This window comes from Oncorhynchus masou, chromosome 15, assembly GCF_036934945.1.
Source record: "Oncorhynchus masou masou isolate Uvic2021 chromosome 15, UVic_Omas_1.1, whole genome shotgun sequence".
NCBI lineage: Eukaryota > Metazoa > Chordata > Actinopteri > Salmoniformes > Salmonidae > Oncorhynchus > Oncorhynchus masou.
Window position 1 is genome coordinate 9,373,924 of NC_088226.1, and position 25,051 is coordinate 9,398,974.

Here is a 25,051-nt window from a genome sequence, read left to right on the forward strand (position 1 = left end):
ATCCTCACTGAACTTCTGGAGAGTTTGCTGCACTGAAAGTAAAGGGGCTGAATAATTTTGCACGCCCAATTTTTCAGTTTTTGATTTGTTAAAAAAGTTTGAAATATCCAATAAATGTCGTTCCACTTCATGATTGTGTCCCACTTGTTGTTGATTCTTCACAAAAATACAGTTTTATATCTTTATGTTTGAAGCCTGAAATGTGGCTAAAGGTCGCAAAGTTCAAGGGGGCCGAATACTTTCGCAAGGCACTGTATAGACACATGGTGCATGAACGTGTGTGTGCTGGGCTCACAGTGCCTCTACACATATGGTGCATGAACGTGTGTGTGCTGGGGGCGGGGCTCACTGTGCCTCTACACATATAGACACATGGTGCTGGGGTGCTGGGGCTCACAGTGCCTCTACACATATAGACACATGGTGCATGAACGTGTGTGTGCTGGGGGCGGGGCTCACTGTGCCTCTACACATATAGACACATGGTGCATGAACGTGTGTGTGCTGGGGGCGGGGCTCACAATGCCTCTACACATATAGACACATGGTGCATGAACGTGTGTGTTGGGGGCGGGGCTCACAATGACGGTGGGGATGCAAACAGTGTCACAGCAGTGAAGCAGACACAGACACAGGGACTCCAGCGGGTCCTGACCCTGAACCTGCTTGGATGGAGCTGTGAACACATTCTTCTTCAGGCCAGGCTCAGACGAACACTGCTTCACTAAGCTGGAACACACAGACACACATTAAACACACTGAAAATAGGGAGGGGGGGTTGTAAAGTTATCTGATTGCAACAATTGCATTCTGCCTCACTGACCTGCAGGCGGCATGGAAACAGACCAGGGCCTGGAGTAGAAACCCTCCCGCTCTCGAGGCCTGGCTGCAGGGCTCATCTCCTCTGAGGCTCACCTGGAAGTGAGAGTAACAGGGACACAGTCAAGAAACCTTTCCAATGGCGTTTCCTGAAGTGAAGTGGAGTCCCCCCCTTGCTGACACAAAGGTGAACAGAGACAGACTCACTCGGCACCGTGAGGAGGCAGGTAAGGGCAGCTCAGTGCACCGAGCAATAATGTCTTCCACCAGCTTCTCCAGCTGTTTGTACTGTACTGGGCTGGACTGGTGGTTCACCCTACAGAGATACACAGTACAGAGAGAAATCAACATGTAGCTCATGTTTGTGGTGCTCACAGCCTACGTCTGTCCGTCCGTCCGTGAGTGAGTGCGTGGGCAGCCTGTGTTGCAACCTGCAGACTGGGGGAGCAGACTCCAGAGGGCACTGCCTCTGCCATGGCCACAAACCCTGCAGACTGGGGGAGCAGACTCCAGAGGGCACTGCCTCTGCCACGGCCACAAACCCTGGAGCGCTGGGGAACAGACGCACCCCTACAGGCTGACTGGAGAGAGAAACACAGATAATAAACTGCTGTGACCTCTCTCTGTCACAACGCTCCACAGTGATGTTCTGATGTCAGCCACACGGCACCATTAGAGATGTGGTCAGGCAGGCTGTTGCCACAACAACGCTGGACTGCCCAGAGGAACCTGGAAAATCCTCGAAACAACCCACGGCTGTAGGCCGTCATTGTAAATAAGAATTTGTTTCTAACTGACTTGCCTAGATAAATAAAAATGAGATTCTGTGAATAAGATCAAATTACCCCTCTCTCACACCTTTCTCCGTGTTTGTTCAGCACTGAGACCAGTCTTGTCACTTTCTCTGAATGTAAAGGACAACTTGCGATACATTCACAAAATGTCAGATAGACCAGCTGTTATGTACGAGGTACAGACCTGATGCCTCACCTCTCTACTGTTATGTATGAGGTACAGACCTGATGCCTCACCTCTCTACTGTTATGTACGAGGTACAGACCTGATGCCTCACCTCTCTACTGTTATGTATGAGGTACAGACCTGATGCCTCACCTCTCTGCTGTTATGTATGAGGTAGACAGACCTGATGCCTCACCTCTCTACTGTTATGTATGAGGTAGACAGACCTGATGCCTCACCTCTCTACTGTTATGTATGAGGTACAGACCTGATGCCTCACCTCTCTACTGTTATGTATGAGGTACAGACCTGATGACCTGATGTATGAGGTACTCACCTCTCTACTGATGCCTCTCTACTGTTATGTATGAGGTAGACAGACCTGATGCCTCACCTCTCTACTGTTATGTATGAGGTAGACAGACCTGATGCCTCACCTCTCTACTGTTATGTATGAGGTACAGACCTGATGCCTCACCTCTCTACTGTTATGTATGAGGTACAGACCTGATGCCTCACCTCTCTACTGTTATGTATGAGGTACAGACCTGATGCCTCACCTCTCTACCAGACCTGATGCTCACCTCTCTACTGTTATGTATGAGGACCTGATGCCTCACAGACCAGACCTGATGCCTCACCTCTCTACTGTTATGTATGAGGTACAGACCTGATGCCTCACCTCTCTACTGTTATGTATGAGGTACAGACCTGATGCCTCACCTCTCTACTGTTATGTATGAGGTATGATGCCTCACCTCTCTACTGTTATGTATGGTACAGACCTGATGCCTCACCTCTCTACTGATTATGTATGAGGTAGACAGACCTGATGCCTCACCTCTCTACTGTTATGTATGAGGTAGACAGACCTGATGCCTCACCTCTCTACTGATTATGTACTGATGTATGAGGTACAGACCTGATGCCTCACCTCTCTGTTATGTATGAGGTACAGACCTGATGCCTCACTGTACTGTTATGTATGAGATGCCTACAGTACCTGATGCCTCACCTCTCTACTGTTATGTATGAGGTACAGACCTGATGCCTCACCTCTCTACTGTTATGTATGAGGTAGACAGACCTGATGCCTCACCTCCTCTCTCTACTGTTATGTATGAGGTAGACAGACCTGATGCCTCACCTCTCTACTGTTATGTATGAGGTACAGACCTGATGCCTCACCTCTCTACTGTTATGTATGAGGTACAGACCTGATGCCTCACCTCTCTACTGTTATGTATGAGGTAGACAGACCTGATGCCTCACCTCTCTACTGTTATGTATGAGGTAGACAGACCTGATGCCTCACCTCTCTACTGTTATGTATGAGGTAGACAGACCTGATGCCTCACCTCTCTACTGTTATGTATGAGGTACAGACCTGATGCCTCACCTCTCTGATGTATGAGGTAGACAGACCTGATGCCTCACCTCTCTACTGTTATGTATGAGGTAGACAGACCTGATGCCTCACCTCTCTACTGTTATGTATGAGGTAGACAGACCTGATGCCTCACCTGACACACACACACACACACACACACACACAGTGACTTTTACGTCTTGCTCAGTAATCCTATGATTCCATACTGTGATTGTGTATGTGTGCGCGTGTGTGTGTGTGTGTGTGCATATGTTTGTGTGTGTGTGTGTGCATATGTTTGTGTGTGTGTGTGTATATGTTTGTGTGTGTGTGTGTGTGTGTGTGCGTGTGCGTATATGTGTATGTTTGTGTCTGTCTGTGTCTGTCTGTCTGTGTCTGTCTGTGTCTGTCTGTGTCTGTCTGTGTCTGTCTGTCTGTCTGTCTGTCTGTCTGTCTGTGTCTGTCTGTCTGTCTGTCTGTCTGTCTGTGTCTGTCTGTGTCTGTCTGTGTCTGTCTGTGTCTGTCTGTCTGTGTCTGTCTGTCTGTGTCTGTCTGTCTGTCTGTGTCTGTCTGTCTGTCTGTCTGTGTCTGTGTCTGTCTGTCTGTCTGTCTGTGTCTGTCTGTCTGTGTCTGTCTGTCTTTCACCGAGTGACACTGAGAAAAGAAGAGTGGATCCTCAGTGAGCAGCAGACAGCTGTAGCCGGACCACAGCAGCACCTCACTGCCACTGTTCAGACGCTCAAACAGAAACTCTGGGAGAGAGAGAATGATGAGACACAGAAGAGAAAGATACGCTCACAGAGTGGCATTCAAACAAGTTCTCTCACCGGGTACGTCTGCCTGGATGAAGGAAGCACAGTACTGGCTGGGGGAGTGGACCAGGATAGCAGCCGTACACTGAGCACTGGCTACCTGCAATGTCTCATCCCCACACAGCAACAACACACACATTAGTCGTCATGACAATGTCTTCAAACACTGCCGTTTTATAGACACTCAATGTAATCAGTCAAAGATAGCTTCTACTGTTTCTACTGCTGCTATCACATTTGAACAAAATATGGTGGTAGATTGGTGAAAACCTTTTTGAGTATGAGTGGCAGTTGGCAGCGCTCCTGGGAGAGATGGGTGCTGGACTGGGCCTCTTGGTCCTGGTCCAGGCTCTGATCCAGATCAGACCGGATCTGCTCACAGGGGCTGTTCATCAGCACAGACTCCACCTCACTCAGCTTCAGCAGCTGCTTCAGGAAGCATGACACACAAACAGAAAACATACTTCCATATTCACTGATTCCAACTAAGTGTTAGGTTACATGCACATATCGTATGATACTACCGCTTTTTATATGGTAATAAGCACCGCCCCCCTAAATATGATGGTGGCCAGGCAGTTGATGGTGAGCTGAGGGGAGCAGGCGTGGGACTGGGTCTGCATCAGCAGCACACACACCCTGTCTCTGAGGGGGGAGGGCAGGGACTGGGCCTCTCCCCCCACACCCCACACCCCCTGCCACACGTAGAACACTGAGGCCTTCAGACCCTCGTCTGGGTAGAGCAGCGTGGCGCACAACCGCTCCAACAGGGGCACTGGAGCGAGAGAGAGGGAGAGGGAGCGAGGAGGGGAGAGAGAGAGAGGGAGCGAGGAGGGGAGAGAGGAAGAGAATGAAAAAGGGAGGTGGGGGGAGAGGAAATGAGATATACACACAATAAGGCAGAGACAGACAGAACATAAGAGCGATGGGTGAGAAAACAACAGTGAACAAAGCAGGAACTAAACCCCAGCTACACTCTTGGCTGAGAGTAGCGGTGAACAGACAGTTGTGTGTGTATGAAGCATGGCTGGCTGATACTACACAACAGACTCAGTCAGACACCCTGTTGAATTGAGTTTGTTTAACTTTGACGCAGCCAGCCTGAGAGTTAGAGGCCCAGACACAGCTGCTCTGTGGAGCAGGTCACACTCCAGAGGCAGCCAGCCAGGAGAGACTCCTGGCTCCAACCAGGTCTGGCTACACCACAATACAAACGGGAGGAGAGAAGGGAGGGAGAAAACACATCTGCCTGTACATTTCAACACTATGCAAAGTAATGTAAAGGAAAATAATGACATCAATTCAACAGATGATTGAAAACAAGCTGGGGCTACTGTTTGTGAGTTGAGTTCTCTGTACTGAATAGTTTCTCCCCCTCTATTGTACTCTCTCTCTCCCTCTCGATTCAGGGCCTCAGTGCCTGTGTATCAGCTGGGAGGCGTGAGCTCGCTGACAGGCAGGCACCAATAGCGGCAGTCCACATAGACTCATGACACCGCGCTGCTTAGACAAAATCAATCAATCAATCAAATTTTATTTATATAGCCCTTCGTACATCAGCTGATATCTCAAAGTGCTGTACAGAAACCCAGCCTAAAACCCCAAGCAGCAAGCAATGCAGGTGTAGAAGCACGGTGGTTAGGAAAAACTCCCTAGAAAGGCCAAAACCTAGGAAGAAACCTAGAGAGGAACCAGGCTATGTGGGGTGGCCAGTCCTCTTCTGGCTGTGCCGGGTAGAGATTATAACAGAACATGGCCAAGATGTTCAAATGTTCATAAATGACCAGCATGGTCGAATAATAATAAGGCAGAACAGTTGAAACTGGAGCAGCAGCACGGCCAGGTGGACTGGGGACAGCAAGGAGTCATCATGTCAGGTAGTCCTGGGGCATGGTCCTAGGGCTCAGGTCCTCCGAGAGAGAGAAGGAGAGAATTAGAGAACGCACACTTAGATTCACACAGGACACCGAATTGGACAGGAGAAGTACTCCAGATATAACAAACTGACCCCAGCCCCCCGACACATAAACTACTGCAGCATAAATACTGGAGGCTGAGACAGGAGGGGTCAGGAGACACTGTGGTCGAATAAAACACTGACAATGTCCACACACACACACACAAAACTATTACGGAGCGGCTGCGGTTCCAGATTTTCTGGAACCCGAAAGTTCCATGGCTAAATATAAGAGATTTCTGCTCATTTGTAGGATTGTTTTATTTTATGTTGCTCCTGCACACTCTGCTACCTACGTAGCTGTTGCTCAGTGCTCCGCACACTGCCACTCCCCCCTTCTTGATTGGATGCGGCCCAGTGCTCCGCTGCCGCTTCCCCCGCCCCCTTGGTCTCCGATGAACGTTGTACACAAAAGACATGGTCGACATGTTACAACTATTGCATTCCATACCCCAGTAGGTTAAAAAGCATAAGCGCGATTTCATTTTATTTTTTCAGGGTGGGAATTAGGCTACATACAGCTATTTACATGTTGCACAAAAAATACATGATCAACATGTTTGTACAAACTTGGTGTCTGTTGTCACAGAATTGCAAACATAAGCATCCGAGTCACTGGGCGATGAAAATGGGCGAGTTCATTTTCAGACTCTGGTTACCGGTCGGGATATGAGCTCAACTGCCTAGATTGTTCGGGTGCCCAGACGTGGAACAGCTGTAGGTAGCTTACTCATGCTGTAGGATACTAACATGATCACTGAGAGACTAAATAGCAATTATAGGGCCTTGTGTGTAGTTAAAAAGCTAATTGTTTTTTGCTCCAATGCAAAACTCAAGTGGGGAGTTATACATGCAGCTATATAGGCAGCATATCAAATACGAGCAAGACACAGACATGCAGTCCAATTAATGTTCCATTTTCATCATTATTGCAAACATTGGCTAAAGCAGGAGGCAAGACAGCAGGAGGCAGACAGCAGGAGGAAGAGCAGGAAGCAGACAGGCAGTCAATGTAGTAGTGTTCTTTTCAGCAACTCTGGCTGGTGGCTTCGATATGGCAGAAACTAAGTGGCAACACCCACGACTGCATGGCCAGGCACGACTACAACACCATCATTAAGTTTGCAGACGACACAACAGTGGTAGGCCTGATCACCGACAACGACGAGACAGCCTATAGGGAGGAGACCTGGCCAGGTGGTGCCAGAATAACAACCTATCCCTCAACGTAAACAAGACTAAGGAGATGATTGTGGACTACAGGAAAAGGAGGACCCGAGCACACCCCCATTCTAATCGACGGGGCTGTAGTGGAGCAGGTTGAGAGCTTCAAGTTCCTTGGTGTCCACATCAACAACAAACTAGAATGGTCCAAACACACCAAGACAGTCGTGAAGAGGGCATGACAAAGCCTATTCCTCCACAAGAAACTAAAAAGATTTGGCATGAGTCCTGCCCCTGAACAGGCAGTTAACCCACTGTTCCTAGGCCGTCATTGAAAATAAGAATTTGTTCTTAACTGACTTGCCTAGTCAAATAAAGGTAAAAAAATAAAAAAAGATCCTCAAAAGGTTCTACAGCTGCAACATTGAGAGCATCCTGTGACTGGTTACATCACTGCCTGGTACGGCAACTGCTCAGCCTCCGACCGCAAGACACTACAGAGGGTAGTACATCACTAGGGCCAAGCTTCCTGCCATGGGCCAGGACCTCTACACCAGTCGGTGTCAGAGGAAGGACCTAAAAATTGTCAAAGACCCCAGCCACAGACTGTTCTCTCTACTACCGGAGGGCCAAGTCTAGGACAAAAAAGCTTCTCAACAGTTTTTAACGCCAAGCCATAAGACTCCAGAACAGGTAATCAAATGGCTACCCCCCCCCCCTCCCCCTCTTTTACACTGCTGCTACTTTCTGTTTATCAGAATGTAGAAATGTAGAAATGGTTAAAGTGACTATGCATATATGATAATATATATATATGCATACACAGCTGGATGTGGGACAGAGAGGAGGCTCGACAATCATTTTCACACACTTTTGTGTATAAATTCATACCAACCAAATCAATCTATTCCTAAAGTACAGTATGACTTCCTTCCTGTCCGTCTGTGCATGACAGATAGTCCACAATCCACCCTTCCATTCCCACCAGTAACAAAGGTGCACCAACTTCTTTATTCCATTGTTTGAATCTAATCAAGTTTCTTCCTTTTAGTGTGAAAGGACTTGTCCACACCTCAGCCCGCTGTTATAATCCCCAGTCAACCCTACAGTCAGCCCTACCACCTGCTGCTTACACTAGAGTTTCCACTGTTTCCCAAGGTGACACACCAACACAGACTACAGAGCCAACATTTCAACTGTTTACCAAACAAGCTAGCTTTACCCAACTGATGTGTGTGTGTGTGTGTGTGTGTGTGTGTGTGTGTGTGTGTGTGTGTGTGTGTGTGTGGTGTGTGTGTGTGGTAGTAGACCCAGTCATCTGCTGGTGTAAAGGAGTGTTGGACTGAGAGAAACATGTTAATATTAACAGACAAAGCCAATAAAGTGATGGCCAAAACAGTGGAAAATCCAAGTCTATCGACAAGCTTAGTGTACAAACGATGGGTAGGCTTGAGATTCTATCTGGCATTTATTCCTGTCTCTTTGTTTCTGAGTGAATTTGGAACAGAGAGACAGTGATAGACCTGTATGTGTGATATTACTCACTTGTGTGTCTATCTCATCCAGGATGTAGCACACATACTGTTCACTCTGTAACTCCAAGAGCAGCTGTACCAGCACTGAACAGAGAGAGTGAGAGAGAGAGAGAGACTTATCATAGCATTATTCATGGTGCTAAATTGACACGGTTTTGAAAACAAATTGTGGCACAGTGCACACAGTGATTTTGTTAGCGCTCCAACACAGTGGTCCTGTGGGGTTCCATAACCAGCAACACTCTAATGAACAATTCTGCTGAGGCACTCAACAACCCATATAACTCTTCAACCCAGACTATGAGAGCCAATGAACCTGGTCATGCTATAGAATGTGGTGACATGAGGTACAAGTTGAGACAACAGTACAAATATATTATGAATTAGTCAGTAAAGAGTGAGTATTCTCAAGCCGCCGTGTGTATAATCAGACCGTTTAAGCTCTCCTCTTACCCTGTATGACCTGCTCCAGAGTGGCTGGGTCCTCGACTGTGTGAAGCATCCCTGTACGGAAAACAGAGTCAAATAAAGTCAGAGATAAAGCAAGGCTTTGTTTGATTGTGTGTGTGCGTATCTTTCTTACCCAGTAAAGATGCTGTGAAATGCAGACAGACCCTGTGGTCCTGCAGTAGCAGCTCCTTCAGAGCCCCAGGACAGCTCTTCAGAACCCCACTGATCCCTGACAGCGCCACAGACTTTCTCACAGACTATTGAAGGACAAGAGATGTCATTATAATAATAATACATTTTATTTGCGCCTTTCAAGATACCCTGGACACTCACATGATGGAACCACACGGGTAGCCAAGTGCATATAAGGGTTGATGGCAGCTCATGTTAGCTGTTGTAGCAAAAATACCAATATGTGGTTAATAAAAAATGTTCAATATTTAGCAACGTTGTTGCTTTCCATCATCTCAATGACACAAGCGACGCAGTTCATCAAGCCGCCCTGGTCTGAGTGACCCATGCGAACACTGAACAGACCATTTCGGATCGTGCCTGAAGTGAATCTTTTCATAAATCACGTCCACGCTCGTCATTTCACCCTGAAAATCAATGCAGACCAGAATGGTTTGTTTTATTGCGTAACTGATCATATTTCAATGTATCTAAAGTAAATGTATTGTAACCTACCTTCTTGCCTTTCCTACCGCGGTTGCTCGCTAACTTTAGCTTAGCTAGCTAGCTGACTGTCACCAGAGATAATTTGCTAGTTTTATTCAAACTGCCAGATAATGGGTCAAAATTAATAGGTTAACGTGGTCTTAAATAACTAACTGCCGCTAAATAATGTTATTACAAACAATGCGATCAAGTCTAGCCAAGTAGCTAGAGAAGTCAGAGATTGAACCTTCTCTAAACAAAGTCATGTAGCTAACGTTAACTAGCTACTGATGTTCGCGGCAAAACTGTGACAGCAAGGCTCATTTCGGTCTCAACCAATGAAATCACTTCATTATATCTAACTCTAACCAGTAAGTGTTTTATGCCCTTGGTATATAGCCAACAGATGCGCTGCATTCGATGGCCAGCCTGGTTTGAGGCGGGGGAAAAGTCTGCATATGCCACAGAAAAAAAGTATCTTTATTTCAAGCCGAATTTGAACCTGCGATCAAAAACAAGTGCACTAATCTTGAGGCCAGGAATGAAATATGTTTTTGGCCAACACAAGCCCACTGCACTGCTGGTGGCCTGTTATAATGGCAGGCTCAGCCGCACGTAACTCCCTGGACCAGAGCTAGTTAGTGATCTGACTCATGTCAAGGTGATGGAAGGGTAGGGGGAAGAGGGGGGTTGGACCTACAACAAAATGATAATCTCTCGTTTGCTTTGATCTGAGTGCTCTGATCTGCACAGGCCAAGGTTTTAGAAGCTGGGGTCTGCATTTCTTCAGATGTTCATATCATCATTCATCTTCATACACAATGGCCGTGGGCTGTTGCTCTAAATCATGTCACAGTGTGTGTCTCAGTCTGTGTGATGCTCAGCTTCCTGTCGAAATGACAAACAAGACTGACGTTGCTTAGAGACACCATAGGTCTGTGACCACCAGCCCAAAAAGATTACAGTTTTTTTCCAACTGCTTACACACAAAATCTTTTCATGTCACACGATTTTTGAAACCTCTCACTCAAAGTGCAAAACTACACACCAAATATCTAAAACCATAAGCTATTTCTCAGCCTTTGACTCAGTTGTCAATTGCATAAAACACTTTTTTCAAAACACTACACACAATTCTCTACCTAAAACACAAAAATATAACAGGAAGTGACTTGTTTTCCTTTTCCAAACACAACCAATCAAATTGCTACACTTATTCACCAGGTCACACACACACTCCTCACATGTGCAAACACTAATAGCTTAACTGATCACTAACCAATCACTGCTTTACTGTAGTATAGGCCTATAAATAGGTCAAAGGTCAGATTACCTGTTTTGAACAATGGATGCCAACAATGGACAGAGAGCAAGAGGAGTAGGAGGGAGAGGAAGAGGAAGAAGAGGATGAGGGCAAAGAAGAGAAGGAAGAGGATGAGGGCAAAGAAGAGAAGGAAGAGGATGAGGGCAAAGAAGAGAAGGAAGAGGATGAGGGCAAAGAAGAGAAGGAAGGAGAGCCATCTTTGATGAGATTAGGGCAACACTTGTTGATCATGTGATCAACCACGGTTTGACCATGAGAGAGGCTGGACTGAGTCCAGCCCAACTTGAGTCAATTTACAGTGGCGTCCATAATTCAAACCTTCAGAAATGAGAACAGGTATGCAACTATCTAATGACTATTTTAGCATTACAGTAATGTACTGTAAAATAGTATTGCATAAACATTTAACTCTAAGCCATCCATTTACTGACTGCATTGAATGAATGAGGTTGGTTATATTGCATAAACAATGAGGTTGGTTATCATGCTGTACTACATTGAATGAATGAATGAGGTTGGTTATCATGCATCCATTTACTGAATGAATGAATGAGGTTGGTTATCATGCTGCATTGAATGAATGAATGAGGTTGGTTATCATGCTGTACTACATTGAATTTTTGTATCATGCTGTTACATTGAATGAATGAATGAGGTTGGCTGTACTACATTGAATGAATGAATGAGGTTGGTTATCATGTTCCATTGAATGAATGAATGAGGTTGGTTATCATGCTGTACTACATTGAATGAATGAATGGTTGGTTATCATGCTGTACTGAATGAATGAGGTTGAATGCTGTACTACATTGAATGAATGAGGTTGGTCATCATGCTGTAGAATGAATGAATCGTGCTGTAGTACATTGTTTACAAAACACATACTGTGTTTGAATTCTGTCCAGAGTGGAAAGGTAAAGACATCAAGGAGGACGAGGACGCTTGTTTACAGATGTACAAGAGACTGCAATTATAAATTTGGTTTTGGCCAACAAGGCAAATTAGGATTTGAGAGATAAGAGAGCATATCTTGAATAATGACACCATATTTAACAACATCAATGCTGTAAGCCTGTCGACCATACAACGCATCCTCCAACGGCACCGAGTGACGATGAAACAACTTTACAAGGTGCCATTTGAGAGAAACTCTGACAGAGTCAACAATATGCGACATGACTTTGTAGAGGTATGTATGCAACACTACTTCCAGTACTTCAGACATACCATATTTACTCATCTGTATATCCGTTTGTCTGTTACAGAGAGTATTGGAGCTGGATGCCCATGTAATTCGCCATGAATTTATTTATGTGGATGAGGTTGGCTTCAACCTCACCAAAACCAGGCGCCGCGGAAGAAATGTAATAGGACAGAGGGCAATTACCAATGTCCCTGGACAGCGTGTGGGTAATATAACTATGTGTGCTGCCATCACTCAAAACGGGGTCCTCCATCACAATGCCACACTGGGTCCGTACAACACCGGCCATATGCTCACTTTTCTGGATGCAATTTACACTGCTTGTCCCTGATCCAGATCAGGAGCCTGCCAGATTTGTGGTTTTATGGGACAATTGTCACGTTCTGACCTTTATTTCCTTTGTTTTGTCTTTATTTAGTATGGTCAGGGTGTGAGTTGGGTGGGCAGTCTATGTTTGTTTGTTCTATATTTTGGGTATTTCTATGTTCGGCCTAGTATGGTTCTCAATCAGAGGCAGGTGTCATTAGTTGTCTCTGATTGAGAATCATACTTAGGTAGCCTGGGTTTCACTGTGTGTTTGTGGGTGATTGTTCCTGTCTCTGTGTCTGCACCAGATAGGACGGTTTGGGGTTTTCACATTTCTTGTTTTTGTAAGTTTGTTCATGTTAAGTGATTTATTAAAACATGAATCAAAGTAACCACGCTGCGCTTTGGTCCGTCTCTCCGTCAATGGAAGAAATCCCTTACAACAATATTAATTTTCACCGGGCTGTTCTGGTCCAAAACTGGTTTGCCACCCATCCACAATTTGTAGTTTTGTACCTACCCCCATATTCACCTTTTCTAAATCCCATAGAGGAATTCTTCTCAGCCTGGCGCTGGAAAGTGTATGATCGCCAACCCTATGCCCGCGTGCCGCTTCTCCAGGCAATGTAGGGCGCATGTGGGGACATAGAGGTTGCCTCTGTCCAAGGTTGGATACGCCATGCTAGGAGATGCCTCCCTCGATGTTTGGCAAGAGAACGTATCTTGTGATGTGGACGAAGTATTGTGGCCAGACCCAGGCCGGTGAAGAGGCCGGAGAAGAGATGAAGCTTTAGATTTAGAACAGTGTTTACATGGTATATCCAAAAATGTACTATTATGAAAGCAGTGTTTGCCATTTGATGCAAATGCTTCACTCTGACATGTGTTTATGGCATTTTGAATGCAGTGTTACATTTTGAAGGAGATGTGAGGCATTTTGCATTTTGTGTGTGCAGTTTTGGGAATTGTGTGTAGAGTTTTGAAGAAAATGAGAGTTTTGAAAACTTGTGTAAGCAGTTGGAAAAAACTGTAATGTGGAGGCAAAAAGACTTCAGAATGTAATGCATGGATAGTTCTGTAGAACAGGTGCACAATAACATTTTATCATTGAATTAGCTACTTATTTCACATTGTGTAATAGGCTTACATTTGCCAATTAGGTTATTGATGCAAAGTGACTGAAGAATCTATTAACATTAGCCTATTGATTTGGAGCCACTACTTTATCTACCATATTCCATCTAGCTGTATAATCATGTGAATTCCGAATTGGTCCGTGAATGTAAGCCTCAGCATGTGTGAATGAGAGAGAGAGAGAGAGAGATGGGAGGGGCGCGAGGTACCAGATTGTATGTTGAGCGTCCGGAGCAGGTTCGCTTGACCGTGAGAAGGGAAAATTCATGAAAGTGGATTAACCGGACTGAGAGGGATGAGTGAATTCCGATTGCTATCGTAACTTTAGGATTCATTTATTGACTTTTAGTTGACGCTTTCGTGGTGATTGTGGTTTAGTATGTGACAAGGGGAAGCAGGGGCTTACATCTACGGAAGGTATTGTCTTGTATACTTTTAGTCTAACATATTTACCTGCCTAATAATTCATAATACAACACAAAACCAGGTTGTTTCAGGAGCCATAGGATTCGAGTGGATTATTGCAATAGGGTATAAAATGTTCTTTATTTTTAAACTCATTTTTAATTTGACAATGTTTGTAAATTCGTTTGTATTCTATGTGCATGCTGAATATGATGTGCATTCTATTCTAGTTGGATTATTTTCTAACTTTCATTAACTCAAACAACTGTGTATTTATTACATTGGCATAACTGTTGCATTTGCGCTTTGGCTTCTGTCAGATGCTTGTGTAATGTTTCAGGAATGTTTTATTCATTATCTGTATGTATACAGAATCTTCCAACGTTTCCTTATTTGGTTCACGCAATTATTGCGTTTCTTTCGAGTAACAGCATCACTTCCTGGTGCCAGGTATGAGTCATAGGATATTTCTGTATAGACTTACTGTGAAACATTGCTTTGTCTGTTATCAAGCAAATGCTTTTAGACCTACAAAAGTCACAACAGAATGGAATACATTTATAATAATTACATAATCTGCATACAAATATGTTAATGCTATTTAATTGAAGTGTCAATATCAACTCAAATTACTGAATGTCAATTCTTGTTTACATGAAGTCTTTTTGTCCAGTGATTGGCATCTGTTGGCCCCTCCATACAGCATAGACAAGAATCCCTTCACTAAACCAGTTTCACAGATACAGATTGACACTTTCCATAAGAGATGAAATGCGCCATGAACAAACAATAGAACTGAATCTACCTATAACAGTGAGGTCTCACCCTTATCCTTTCCCTATGTGTGAACAGGCAGTGCAGGTGGTAATGGAGTCATGGCATCTCTTGCTAGGGATGTATTTTGTGTCTGAATAACACTGATGTAGATGGAAGTAAGTGGAAAGCTGAAGAGTTGAAAAAAGGCAGGAGAGAGAGAGAGAGAGAGAGAGAGAGAGAAAGGATGGAAGAGAAATGTAGTGACTGAGGAGAGAAAATAAAAGTGAAACAGCATTTTGGTCAAAGCAACAAAAAGGTCTCGGGGCTTTCGGAAGGAAAGTGTGCAGCTGGATTATGAAGACAGTGAACTGTTCAGGATACAATGCTGCTGGTTTTTCCTGCCTGAAAAGAGGTGAAGAAGAATAGACAATTATCCATCACTAACGTAAGACACGATAAAGGCAAATGAGAGGGCAGATAAATGGTTCTATATGTATGACATGTTTGATCTCAGGAGCACTCAATTTAATATATTTTGACCGTGCACTCTGTAGACTTCCATTCCTCAGTCAATTAGATTGATGGTGAGATTGCTTTGTGCAGAGACTCCATTGAGTAGGAAGAAAAGCCATAAGGCATTAGACTAGAACGTGGGAACAAAGGGGAGAAGAGTGAGATATTCTAACTTCTGTGAGGCATTTTCCATCTGCTCTGCTCAGGCATTGTAACTTTTATCCACTTATCCACCCACACGCAGTGCTGCTCAACTCAACCCAGGCTCCCCTAAGTAGTGATACATTTCTGCAACCTTTTACCAGCTGGTAAGATGACAGTAAGACTGACTTTGTTCTGTTTTTTGTGTTTTTTTTTTAATCTATTTTTTTCCCTCATCTTATTCCTACTGTATCACTCCATTCTAGTCCTCTAATGCACCTCTTTCTGTTTCACACCCCCTTCATCCTCCCTTCTTCCCCCTCTCCCTCCCCCGTGTACCGTTCCTCTCTTCACGCTGTCTGTCTGTGACCTCTCCATCATCCATCCACCTTCTTCTCTTTTGTTCCAACCTCGTCCCCTGTAACTCCCGTATCTTGCTGTGCAGACTCTCTACCAATTGTGTGTGTGCCATCTATTGTATGTCTGTGTCGGTGAGAAACCCGCCACAGCGGCGGCGCTCTCTAGGTCCCGTTTTGCCTAAACGCATCTACAGAAACCTGTCGGTCAGGCTGAGGGGCGGAGAGTCCTCTTTTTCCGGAGAGACAAACATGCCGAAACATCCATGCAAGGCCACTCACACAGTAAGACATCCTGAGAGAAAGTGAATTTTGGATCCATTTTGGGTGTTTTATCTTTGAGAATTGTCTTATATTGTTGTTCCATACTATCATCTAAAGTAACGTTTTCTTCCTGCATCTTTCTGACCTACCCATGACGATGTACCCTCTTACCCTGTATCCCTCCATGTGCCTGTTTCTCATTCCTCACTCAATCCCCCTCTCCTTCCCCTGTGTTAGTATAAGAACCTGTGGGAGGCAGTGGAGAATGAGGACACCCTGGCGGTGCAGAGCCTGCTATGCAGGGACAGAGTGTGTGGCAGAGGAGGAGGACAGGATAAAGAGAAGAAAGAGAAGGACTGGGAAAGAGAGAGGGAGAAAGGTGTAAACAGAGTGAGTGAGCAGGGCCTGGTACCTCTGGACGTGGCTGCTCTAACCCAGAACTCCCCTCTGCTGCACGTGTTGACAAAGGCAGGAGCCAGACACAACCCCGTCTGTGAGTCTTACACAGTGACGTAGATTGAATCAGTGCAATCAAGAGATAGTCAAGTAACAGTTGTACACATTTCACACAAACAATGGATCATCCAGTACATTAAGACATTATTCTTTTGGGGTAGTGACTACTAGTGAATGATGGTTAAATGGAATGTTTACAGATATAATTCCTGTCACCCTTTCACTCAATCTTGTTCCCACACTGTGTTAACAATGCTATATTATCTCTCCCTCCCACTCTATCCCCTCCCCTCTCTTTCTCTCAGTGTGTCTTCCAGCGGAGTGGTTGTTCAAGCTGGATGCCCTGGTGATGTTGGCCGACAGGCAGGTGGAGGACAGGAGGGAGGAGCTACTGGGTGGAGCAGGGGCGGGGCCACATGTGCAGGCCGACATACAGAGGCAGCTCCACCTCTGGACTCTGCGGCAGCAGCTGTACTGCAGGATGAGGGAGAGCTTCCACCACACAGGTCAGAGGCTAGGGGTCAGGGGTGATGAAGGACAAGTATGATGCACTCAAGCCAGTCTCATTGATTCGTTTATGTTATGTACTTTTTGCTCCAAGTCTGTGTTTACTGTCTGTGTGTCTCTCCATCTCTCTGTGTCCTCTAGACCTCCCTGGCCCACCCAGTAGCGTGTCACTGTTTGTGACCAGTGCCTCTTCCCTGTTTGTGTCCATTCGAGAGCCAACCGGTATCGCCACTGGATTGATCACCCGCTACAGAGGTGGGGTTCTACTACTCCAACTCTAATCACTATTGCAATTACCACTCAGTCCTCAATATCATAGATACATCCGTGTCTCTCTTCCTGTCACCTCCTACAGTGGAATGGAGCACCTTTGCGAACTTCAAGAGTATACTTGGCTCAGCCCAGGTGATCGACACTAAGACCCCCATCCACAGCATCACAGGACTCACGACAGTAAGACACACACGACCCCGGTCACATCTCCTAAACCAGAACACCCTGAGGCTAGGAGGCACATAACCACAACTCTCTCAGCTACCTGCAGAAATGAACAACTACGATGTTATTTGTTATTTGTTATTTGCCCTGGTCTGCCTGTTCGTAGGGTTAAGTCATGATGATAATGTATTGGTCTCTTAGGGAATGCACTACTTTGTGAGAGTGACCGCCTACAATGTGAAGGGATGGGGCCCGGCTCAGAGCTCCAGCCCAGTCAGTGCTGCCCCCTCCAGTGAGTAAATGGAACTGCAGACAGACAGACAAAAGAGCTTTCTGATATTCTATATTATCATCAATGCTCTGTGTAGAAGTTGCCACTAATCACAGATCAAGAAGCAGCTCCCCAAATACCAACCTTCGCCATTTGAAAAAAACAGCTGACCTTGGATCATATGACTCCACAATGAATACCAGTGAATGCTAGTGGCCTGTGTCCCTCTGCAGGCTGGAGGGAGTGTATGGGAGTGAAAACTCCAAGCAGGAACAAGGAGGCTCTAGCCAGGAGACTGTTGGAGCAGACCAGAGAGCCACACTACAAGGGATACTGTATAGGTAGTGTACTTCTTGAACCATCAGTTCTGCCTCTCATACAAGTGGAATTAATATACTACTCAAATGATTTGTGTAAGATCAACATCCTTGTACATTCAATACCTGTATAATACATGAGAATGTAAACAGTATCAGTCACTCTGGCTCTTTCACATGGTCCTCCATGTCTGAATGTCTCATTCCTTTGTCCTGTGGCCCATAGAGAGCTCCAAGCCCCAGAGCCCCAGTAAGCGCCTGTCTATGTCTCGCAGCCTGAAGCTGCTCTTCCAGTCTGCCACCAAGTTTGTCCGTCTCCTACAGAGGTGAGATAGCAGTGCTCCTCACCCAACAACTCTGTATCTCTGCCACTAACCTCACCCATGGTTACATTTAGAGAAAGATCCCACTCTGCCTCTGTTCCCTCAGTACATCCCCTACTCTTCAAACAAGAGTTTCAGTCCCTTTCCGCCCTCCCTTTATTGCACCTATCTCTCTATTCATTTCTTTTCTGTCTTCCTTCGTTAGGATGAAACTAATCTTATTCTCTCCTCTGTTCTTCCTCTTTGTCTCATTGTTAGGGGTGTATACCTGGCAACTGTGTTCTACAGAAAGGAAAACATCCTGGTCACAGCAGATGACCAGCTCCCATTGGTGGAGATCAAGTGCTGCTCCACCTCCGTCTCTCAGGACTTCCTTTGGTTTGCCAAGGTTAGCTGTCAATCTAATTGAATGCATTGGGAGGTATACCTGTGTGAAATATATGTTCCAAATGTACATTGTCTATTTTCTATCTTTCTATCCCTCTCTCTTTTTCTTATAGTTGTCCTGTGCGTGGCAACAGGTGCCCTGGCTCCAGCAGGCCCTCTCCTCCGCTCTCTCCTCCTCTTCATCACTACTTCAGAACAGGCACAATATCTTGCAGGCTGTAGCACAACTACAGGTGACAAAAAGGATATTGTACACTGATAGGTCACTGTATATGGCCTTCTCATCAATAAAGCACCTAGCAAAGATGAAGAGACAACCTTTTCTTTGAGCTTTCTCTTCCACTGCCTGTTTCTTGTTAACTTTCCTTTTCACTCTTTATTTGTTTTCACTCTTTATTTATTTTATTTCATACTTTTCTCCCTCTCTCCTTCCCTGCCTCTCTCTGCAGTCCTCTCTGGGGACAGTAGACTTGGGGCAGGTGTACTATGAGCCTCTGAAGGACAGGCAGGGTAACGTCCTGCTGGTGACAGTGAAGGATTGTGCGGCCCACACAAAACCCCCGGACCTCCCTCTCCACTGGGTCCCCCTGGCCTGGCTGGAGAAGAACCGGAGCAGGACCCCTCTACTCCCAGAGCCTACTGCCATGGACACCCTCACAGAGCAGCTCAAGGTGACCCTTCCTGGTTGGGACACTGTGCTCGTGTTTATATACAGTAGTAAAGCTTCTTAATGTGCTAATACAACGATGCCTTTCTTTGTGTCCCTCACCAGGAGAAGCTGTCCTTCCACAGACGCAGTGTCCAGTGGGCCCAGCCGGGCCTGTACGTGGGCATCTTGAAGCTGTGCAGCACAGTGGAGCAGATCAGGGTTCTAGTGCCCCAGAGGCTGCCCAACCTGCTATGCCACGCCAGAGTGCGCCACAACCCCCATGTGTCCCGGTAACACAGATAACATACTACCACTGAGCTTACCACTGAGTTCAGTATGCACTGCCACGTACAGACAGACTTTTAAACTGTTCTGACCTGGTATAGCTGATGATGAAGTAGTATACTGTATAATACTTAGAATGAAGTGTGTCCTCAATGTTTGTCTAGTGTTTTTAAGGATTACTGACTGGTCAGATGAGATCATTGCTAATGATAGTTCCTTGTGATGTGTCTTGGGCTGCATTTTTGTTTTAGCGATGAATGGGCGTGGTTACAAAGCCACAACATGTTAATAGTCAATGAGGACCCAGAGGACGTGGGTGAGACCTCGATGGACAGCTCTGGGCTGGGGGACTTTGTGAGGTCACTCAGGGCCGCTGTCACTCTCCTGTTGACAAAGCTCAACATCCCCCTCTACAGGGTAACCATGGTTTCACTTACTCTCCAACTCACATGCTTTTAGATCTCATTTGAATGTTATACTGTTTCATGTGATGCACCTCTCTTACCTCCTCTTGTCTTCTCTCTCTATTCTTTTCTTTTTGCTTTTTCTCTCTCTTGATATTCTTCACCTCTTGTCCTCATCCTCTGATCATCACTTCTTTCTCCCTGCTCTCCTCTCCTACAGGCGTATCAGTACGGTGTGTACACTCGGGAGCTGCTGCAGTTTGGGGATAAGATGTCCATGCTGCTCCTGCTGCCCCCCAGTGAAGACTTCAGTTCTAGCTACTGGCCCCTAGTGGGCACCAAGGAGCCAGGCCTCACAATGCCACTGCAGATCTTTGAGCTGGGTATGTATTGGTGCCAGGATTGGGTGTAAGTTTCAAGTATTTAGTGTCACATGCACAAGTACAGTAAAATGTCTTGTTTCCTCTTTCCCATCAATGCAGTAATCAATGTTAGTAGTACTATAAAAAAAGTTATACAAAGTAAAGTAGAACAAAAACGCAGAAATAGAAATAAGAAGAATACGAGAAAGTAAGTAAGCTAAATACAGGATCAGTTCCAGGGTCAGTGCCAATACCTTATTTACACTGTGCAGGGATACTGGAGTGGGAGGGTTAGATATGTATAGGGGTAAGGTGACTAGGCATCGGGACATATGATAAACAGAGTAGCAGCAGTGTATTTGATGATTGTTCGTGAGTGTGTGTGTGTGTGTGTGCGTGTGTGTAGAGTTAGTATGAATGTATGTGCATGTTATGTGAGTGTGCTTGCCTTGCGGAAGTAGAGAGAACAGTCTTTGGGGTGGCTGGAGTCTTTAACAATTTTCTGTGCCGTCCTTTCACACCGCCTGATATAGAGGTCCTGGGTGGCAGGGAGCTCAGCCCCAGTGATGTTCTGGGCTGTCCACACCACCCTTTGTAGTGCCATGTGGTCGACGTCGGTGCAGTTGCCATACCAAGCAGTGATGCAGCTAGTCGAGATGCTCTCAATGGTGCAGTTGTAGAATTTTTTGATGATTTCAACCTCCCGGGGGGCAAGAGGCTCTGTCGTGCCTTCTTCACGATTGTTTGTGTGTGTGTGTGTGTGGACCATTTTAAGTCCTTAGTGATTTGGACACCGAGGAACTTAAAATCTCGACCTGCTACACTGCAGCCCTGTCTCGATGTGGATGAGCGTGTGCTCGCCCCCCGTTTCCTGTAGTCCACGATTAGCTCCTTGGTCTAATTGTTGAAAAAAAAACATTTAACCTTTATTTAACCAGGTAGGCTAGTTGAGAACAAGTTCTCATTTACAACTGCGACCTGGCCAAGATAAAGCATAGCAGTGTGAACAGACAACAACACAGAGTTACACATGGAGTAAACAATAAACAAGTCAATAACACAGTATAATTTTTTTTTAAAGAGTCTATATACATTGTGTGCAAAAGGCATGAGGAGGTAGGCGAATAATTACAATTTGGCAGATTAACACTGGAGTGATAAATGATCAGATGGTCAAGTACAGGTAGAGATACTGGTGTGCAAAAGAGTATGGGGATGAGGTAGGTAAATTGGGTGGGCTATTTACCGATGGACTATGTACAGCTGCAGCGATCGGTTAGCTGCTAATTGACGTTGAGGGAAAGGTTCATGGACAACATAGAGAATATAAGACGTGTCATGCCATTTATGTTTTTGCTCAGAGTAAACTGTCAGTGGTGGTGAGCTTAAATTTTTGTCTAATCCTCACGTCTCACAGTGCACTTCTGGACGTACGAGCAAGACTTCCTGTCTCAGTACTGTCAGGTCTGGGTTCGGTTGGAGCTGGACGCTCATCTGTCCCAGCAGGCTTTGCGAGAAGCTTTGGACACGAAGGAGGTGCAGGAGGCCAGAGACCGCCTTGGTCACATCACTCAGCTCTCACAGGTAGACTACCCATAGAGAGTAATAAAATAGACATAAAAGGAGGACAGTATGTGTGTATGAGAGGGAATGAGCCCCCTTGCCTCTCTGTCCCTTTGCCCTGTTTAGAGTCTTGAGGTGGTGTGGCGTGAGGCCCGGTGGATCATGGATGTCCTGCAGTGTGTCCGCTCTAAACAGTGGGTGGGGGCGGTGCCTCTGGGCCTGGTCATGGGAGGAGACCCACCTGCCTGCCCAGACGATGAGGAGGATGACAGGCCTACCACCAGAGTCTGGCCCCAGCGCATACTCCCTCAAAAGAAAATATCAGGTGACTTGTTAATGTAGTAGATATAGTAAATGTATTTATTCACTGTCTTTGATTGGAGCATTAGAAAGGAGGCAGGGGTGAGAGGAAAATAATTTTATATTGTGATGCACTTAATTCCTCAGTTTGATATTCAGTCACTTCTTTTGTCTGTTTGATGTACCTAACTCTCCTTTCTGTTGGCCCTCTCCTCCCACTGCCTCTAGAGAGCATTACCTGCACTGTTACAGACGTTGGTGTCAGCAGTGGGATCTCTGAGCCAATATGTATCCCGGGGGTCCATGAAAAGGCTGTGAGTTTAATTGAGGGGGCTAGCAAAGGGGGGTACCCCGTGGACCTCAGTGCCCAACAGCCTGTTGTGGCGTTCAACAGCCTGGACCAGTTAGGAGTTGGGTTTGACAGTGTGGCCCAATCAGAAGTGGTATATCATAACATTATGGCCCAATCAGAGGTGGCAGATCATGACATTGTGAACCTGCCAGCTGCCTACAGTGGAGAACTGGAGTATCCGCACAGTTTTGTCAGTGATGTGATCCTGCCTCTACCAGAGCTGGACATCATCTTCCCCACACTGAGTCTGATAGATGAAGAGAGGGAGGAGGACCCTGTACCTGGGAGGATGGATATGCTTGACAGTTTAAGTGTTGGAGTCAGTGAAAGCGAGGCTTTCTTTGGACTAAACTCTGACTTGATGAGTGGACCTAAGGGTTGCTCTCTCTCTGATGTGCATCATGATACGAACTCACTGACAGCAGGCCTTAGTTTAGGAGACAGAACCTGTGCAGATACACTGTTCTCAGGTCATTTAGACGGGCTGGCCACATCTGCCCCTCTTCCCATTGTGAGGACCACACCTGCCCAGAGCTGGGATTTACCTACAGAGGACACTATGATACATGCTGGCAACAGGGGGGGCAGCATGCCAGCCAGGAGCCAGGTTGAGTGGGTGAACTCCTCTAACCAGGCATCCTGATGTATCCAGATATTATTAGAACTGAACGTTACACCGAAATACATTGCACTTACTCATCGTGCCTCTCGAAGAATTTGACAACCAATTCTCAACTAATTCTTAATATCCTTTCAGTGCCTTTAAGCGAGTTTGGCAAACGGTGGGATATTCATGGTTGTTTTCTCATCACATTATCTGACTCTCTGTAGTTGTTCCAGTGGTGATATAAAAGGCCTGTCTCCAAGAGACCTGCTAGACATGTTCAGTGCTTCTGTATGCGAGATGTCTCCCTGTTGCAAGTTGTATTAAACTGAATTGATTTATGATTGTCTATATCCACAACTGCTATTCTCTTTTGTTCAATGTAAAATAGTCTTTACCGTATTGTGCTCTATTAATCCATTGCACTTTTGTCCTTATAACACACAACTAGCTAGTAGCAACGAACATTGTTGGAAGGATTGGACCAAGGTGCAGCGTGGAAGGCGTTCATCATGTTTATTAATGTGAACCAGCAACAAAACAATAAAGAGTAACAAAACGAATGTGCAGCTTTGGACTGCAAAAAGGCTACATTAAAAAAACAAGATCCCAAACACAACAGGTGGAAAAAAGGCTGCCTAAATATGATCCCCCAATCAGAGACAACGATAGACAGCTGCCTCTGATTGGGAACCATACTAGGCCAACCTAGAAATGAAAAACTAGATTGACCACCCAAGTCACACCCTGACCTAACCAAATAGAGAAAGTAAAGGATCTCTACGGTCAGGGCGTAACACTAGTCTATAGTAAAATCAGTTGAATGGTTTATATTTATGAAATGACCAAATAAAATATTTTCAGCTGTATTTGTGTTGTTCCACATTTTATTTCTAAGACGAAAGTTAGTTATCTTTTTTTACATTTTCCTTTTCAGAAACGTGTGTGTACTTGAGAAGGTTACACAGGCCAACTGGGTATTAAGGTGAAGATATGTGTGAGGATATCAATTCAAAATGCCAATATTAAAGGTCCAATGCAGCCATTTTTATCTCAATATCAAATAATTTATGGGTAACAATTAAGTACCTTACTGTGATTTTTTTTCTCCAATTAAAATAGTCAAAAAAATAAAACAAATAGCTTTTTAACGAAGGGGATTTTCTCAAGCAAGAATTTTGCTCTGACTGTCTGGGAGTGGTCTGAGTGGGAAGAGGAAAAAGGAAAATAAGATGTTATTGGCAGAGATGTTTGGAACTCTCTTTCTTATTGGTCTATTAACTAATTTACCACACAGTGATGTCAACATGGAAGGCCAAAACTCCACCCCACCAAAACAGGCAGAAATTTCAGGCGATCTTTTCAAGCAGCTCATACACTAAAAGGGCATCATCATAATTTTCACTGTATTATTCCAATGTCACAGTGTGGAAATATACACTCAGTGGTCAGTTTATTAGGTACACCCAGAAAAGTGAATTTGTTGGGGCATGGAAACGTTGCTCAGTTGGTGTCAAGGGACCTAACGTTTGCCAAGAAAACAATCCCCACACCATTACAGACCCTTCGCCTGGGGTCAAGGCCCCCTTTCTTCTGTACCACCCCAGGGCTTCCGTGGCTTCCATTCCGTGGCTTCCAAGTGAGATATAACGCTGTATAGTGGCTGCCCAGGAACAAGTAGAGGTCAGGCAAGCCTTTCCCCCCCTT

General features: G+C 45.4%; 1 protein-coding gene and 1 pseudogene across 5 annotated transcripts; one reads left to right on the forward strand and one right to left on the reverse strand.

The window, feature by feature from the left end:
• Positions 1–9,659, reverse strand: part of LOC135555241 (meiosis inhibitor protein 1-like) — a 32,259-nt pseudogene extending 22,600 nt beyond the window's left edge.
• Positions 9,660–13,891: 4,232 nt separating this feature from the next.
• Positions 13,892–24,213, forward strand: LOC135555537 (ankyrin repeat and fibronectin type-III domain-containing protein 1-like). Of its 5 annotated transcripts, none has more exons than XM_064988059.1 (18): positions 13,892–14,108; positions 15,610–16,147; positions 16,364–16,619; positions 16,888–17,088; positions 17,231–17,344; positions 17,445–17,542; positions 17,729–17,819; positions 18,032–18,139; positions 18,342–18,441; positions 18,697–18,826; positions 18,939–19,058; positions 19,275–19,496; positions 19,598–19,764; positions 20,011–20,176; positions 20,384–20,546; positions 21,943–22,109; positions 22,215–22,413; positions 22,617–24,213. In XM_064988059.1, the coding sequence occupies exons 2-18, from the start codon at positions 15,986–15,988 to the stop codon at positions 23,381–23,383; spliced, it is 3,231 nt and encodes a 1,076-aa protein (XP_064844131.1). In that variant the 5' UTR covers positions 13,892–14,108; positions 15,610–15,985; the 3' UTR covers positions 23,384–24,213. The 5 variants fall into 5 exon arrangements, with proteins under 5 accessions (XP_064844131.1, XP_064844132.1, XP_064844130.1 ...); XM_064988060.1 differs by having other exon boundaries at positions 15,773–16,147; XM_064988058.1 differs by having other exon boundaries at positions 13,892–16,147.
• Positions 24,214–25,051: the final 838 nt, after the last annotated feature.

Bases quoted from the DNA above. Each gene is read 5' to 3' on its own strand.
- LOC135555537 (XM_064988058.1), top strand. From the start codon at position 15,986: ATGTCTGTGTCGGTGAGAAACCCGCCACAGCGGCGGCGCTCTCTAGGT. The intron at 19,497-19,597 runs GTGACCCTTCCT...GTCCCTCACCAG, and splicing joins CCCTCACAGAGCAGCTCAAG to GAGAAGCTGTCCTTCCACAG. The intron at 20,547-21,942 runs GTATGTATTGGT...CACGTCTCACAG, and splicing joins ACTGCAGATCTTTGAGCTGG to TGCACTTCTGGACGTACGAG.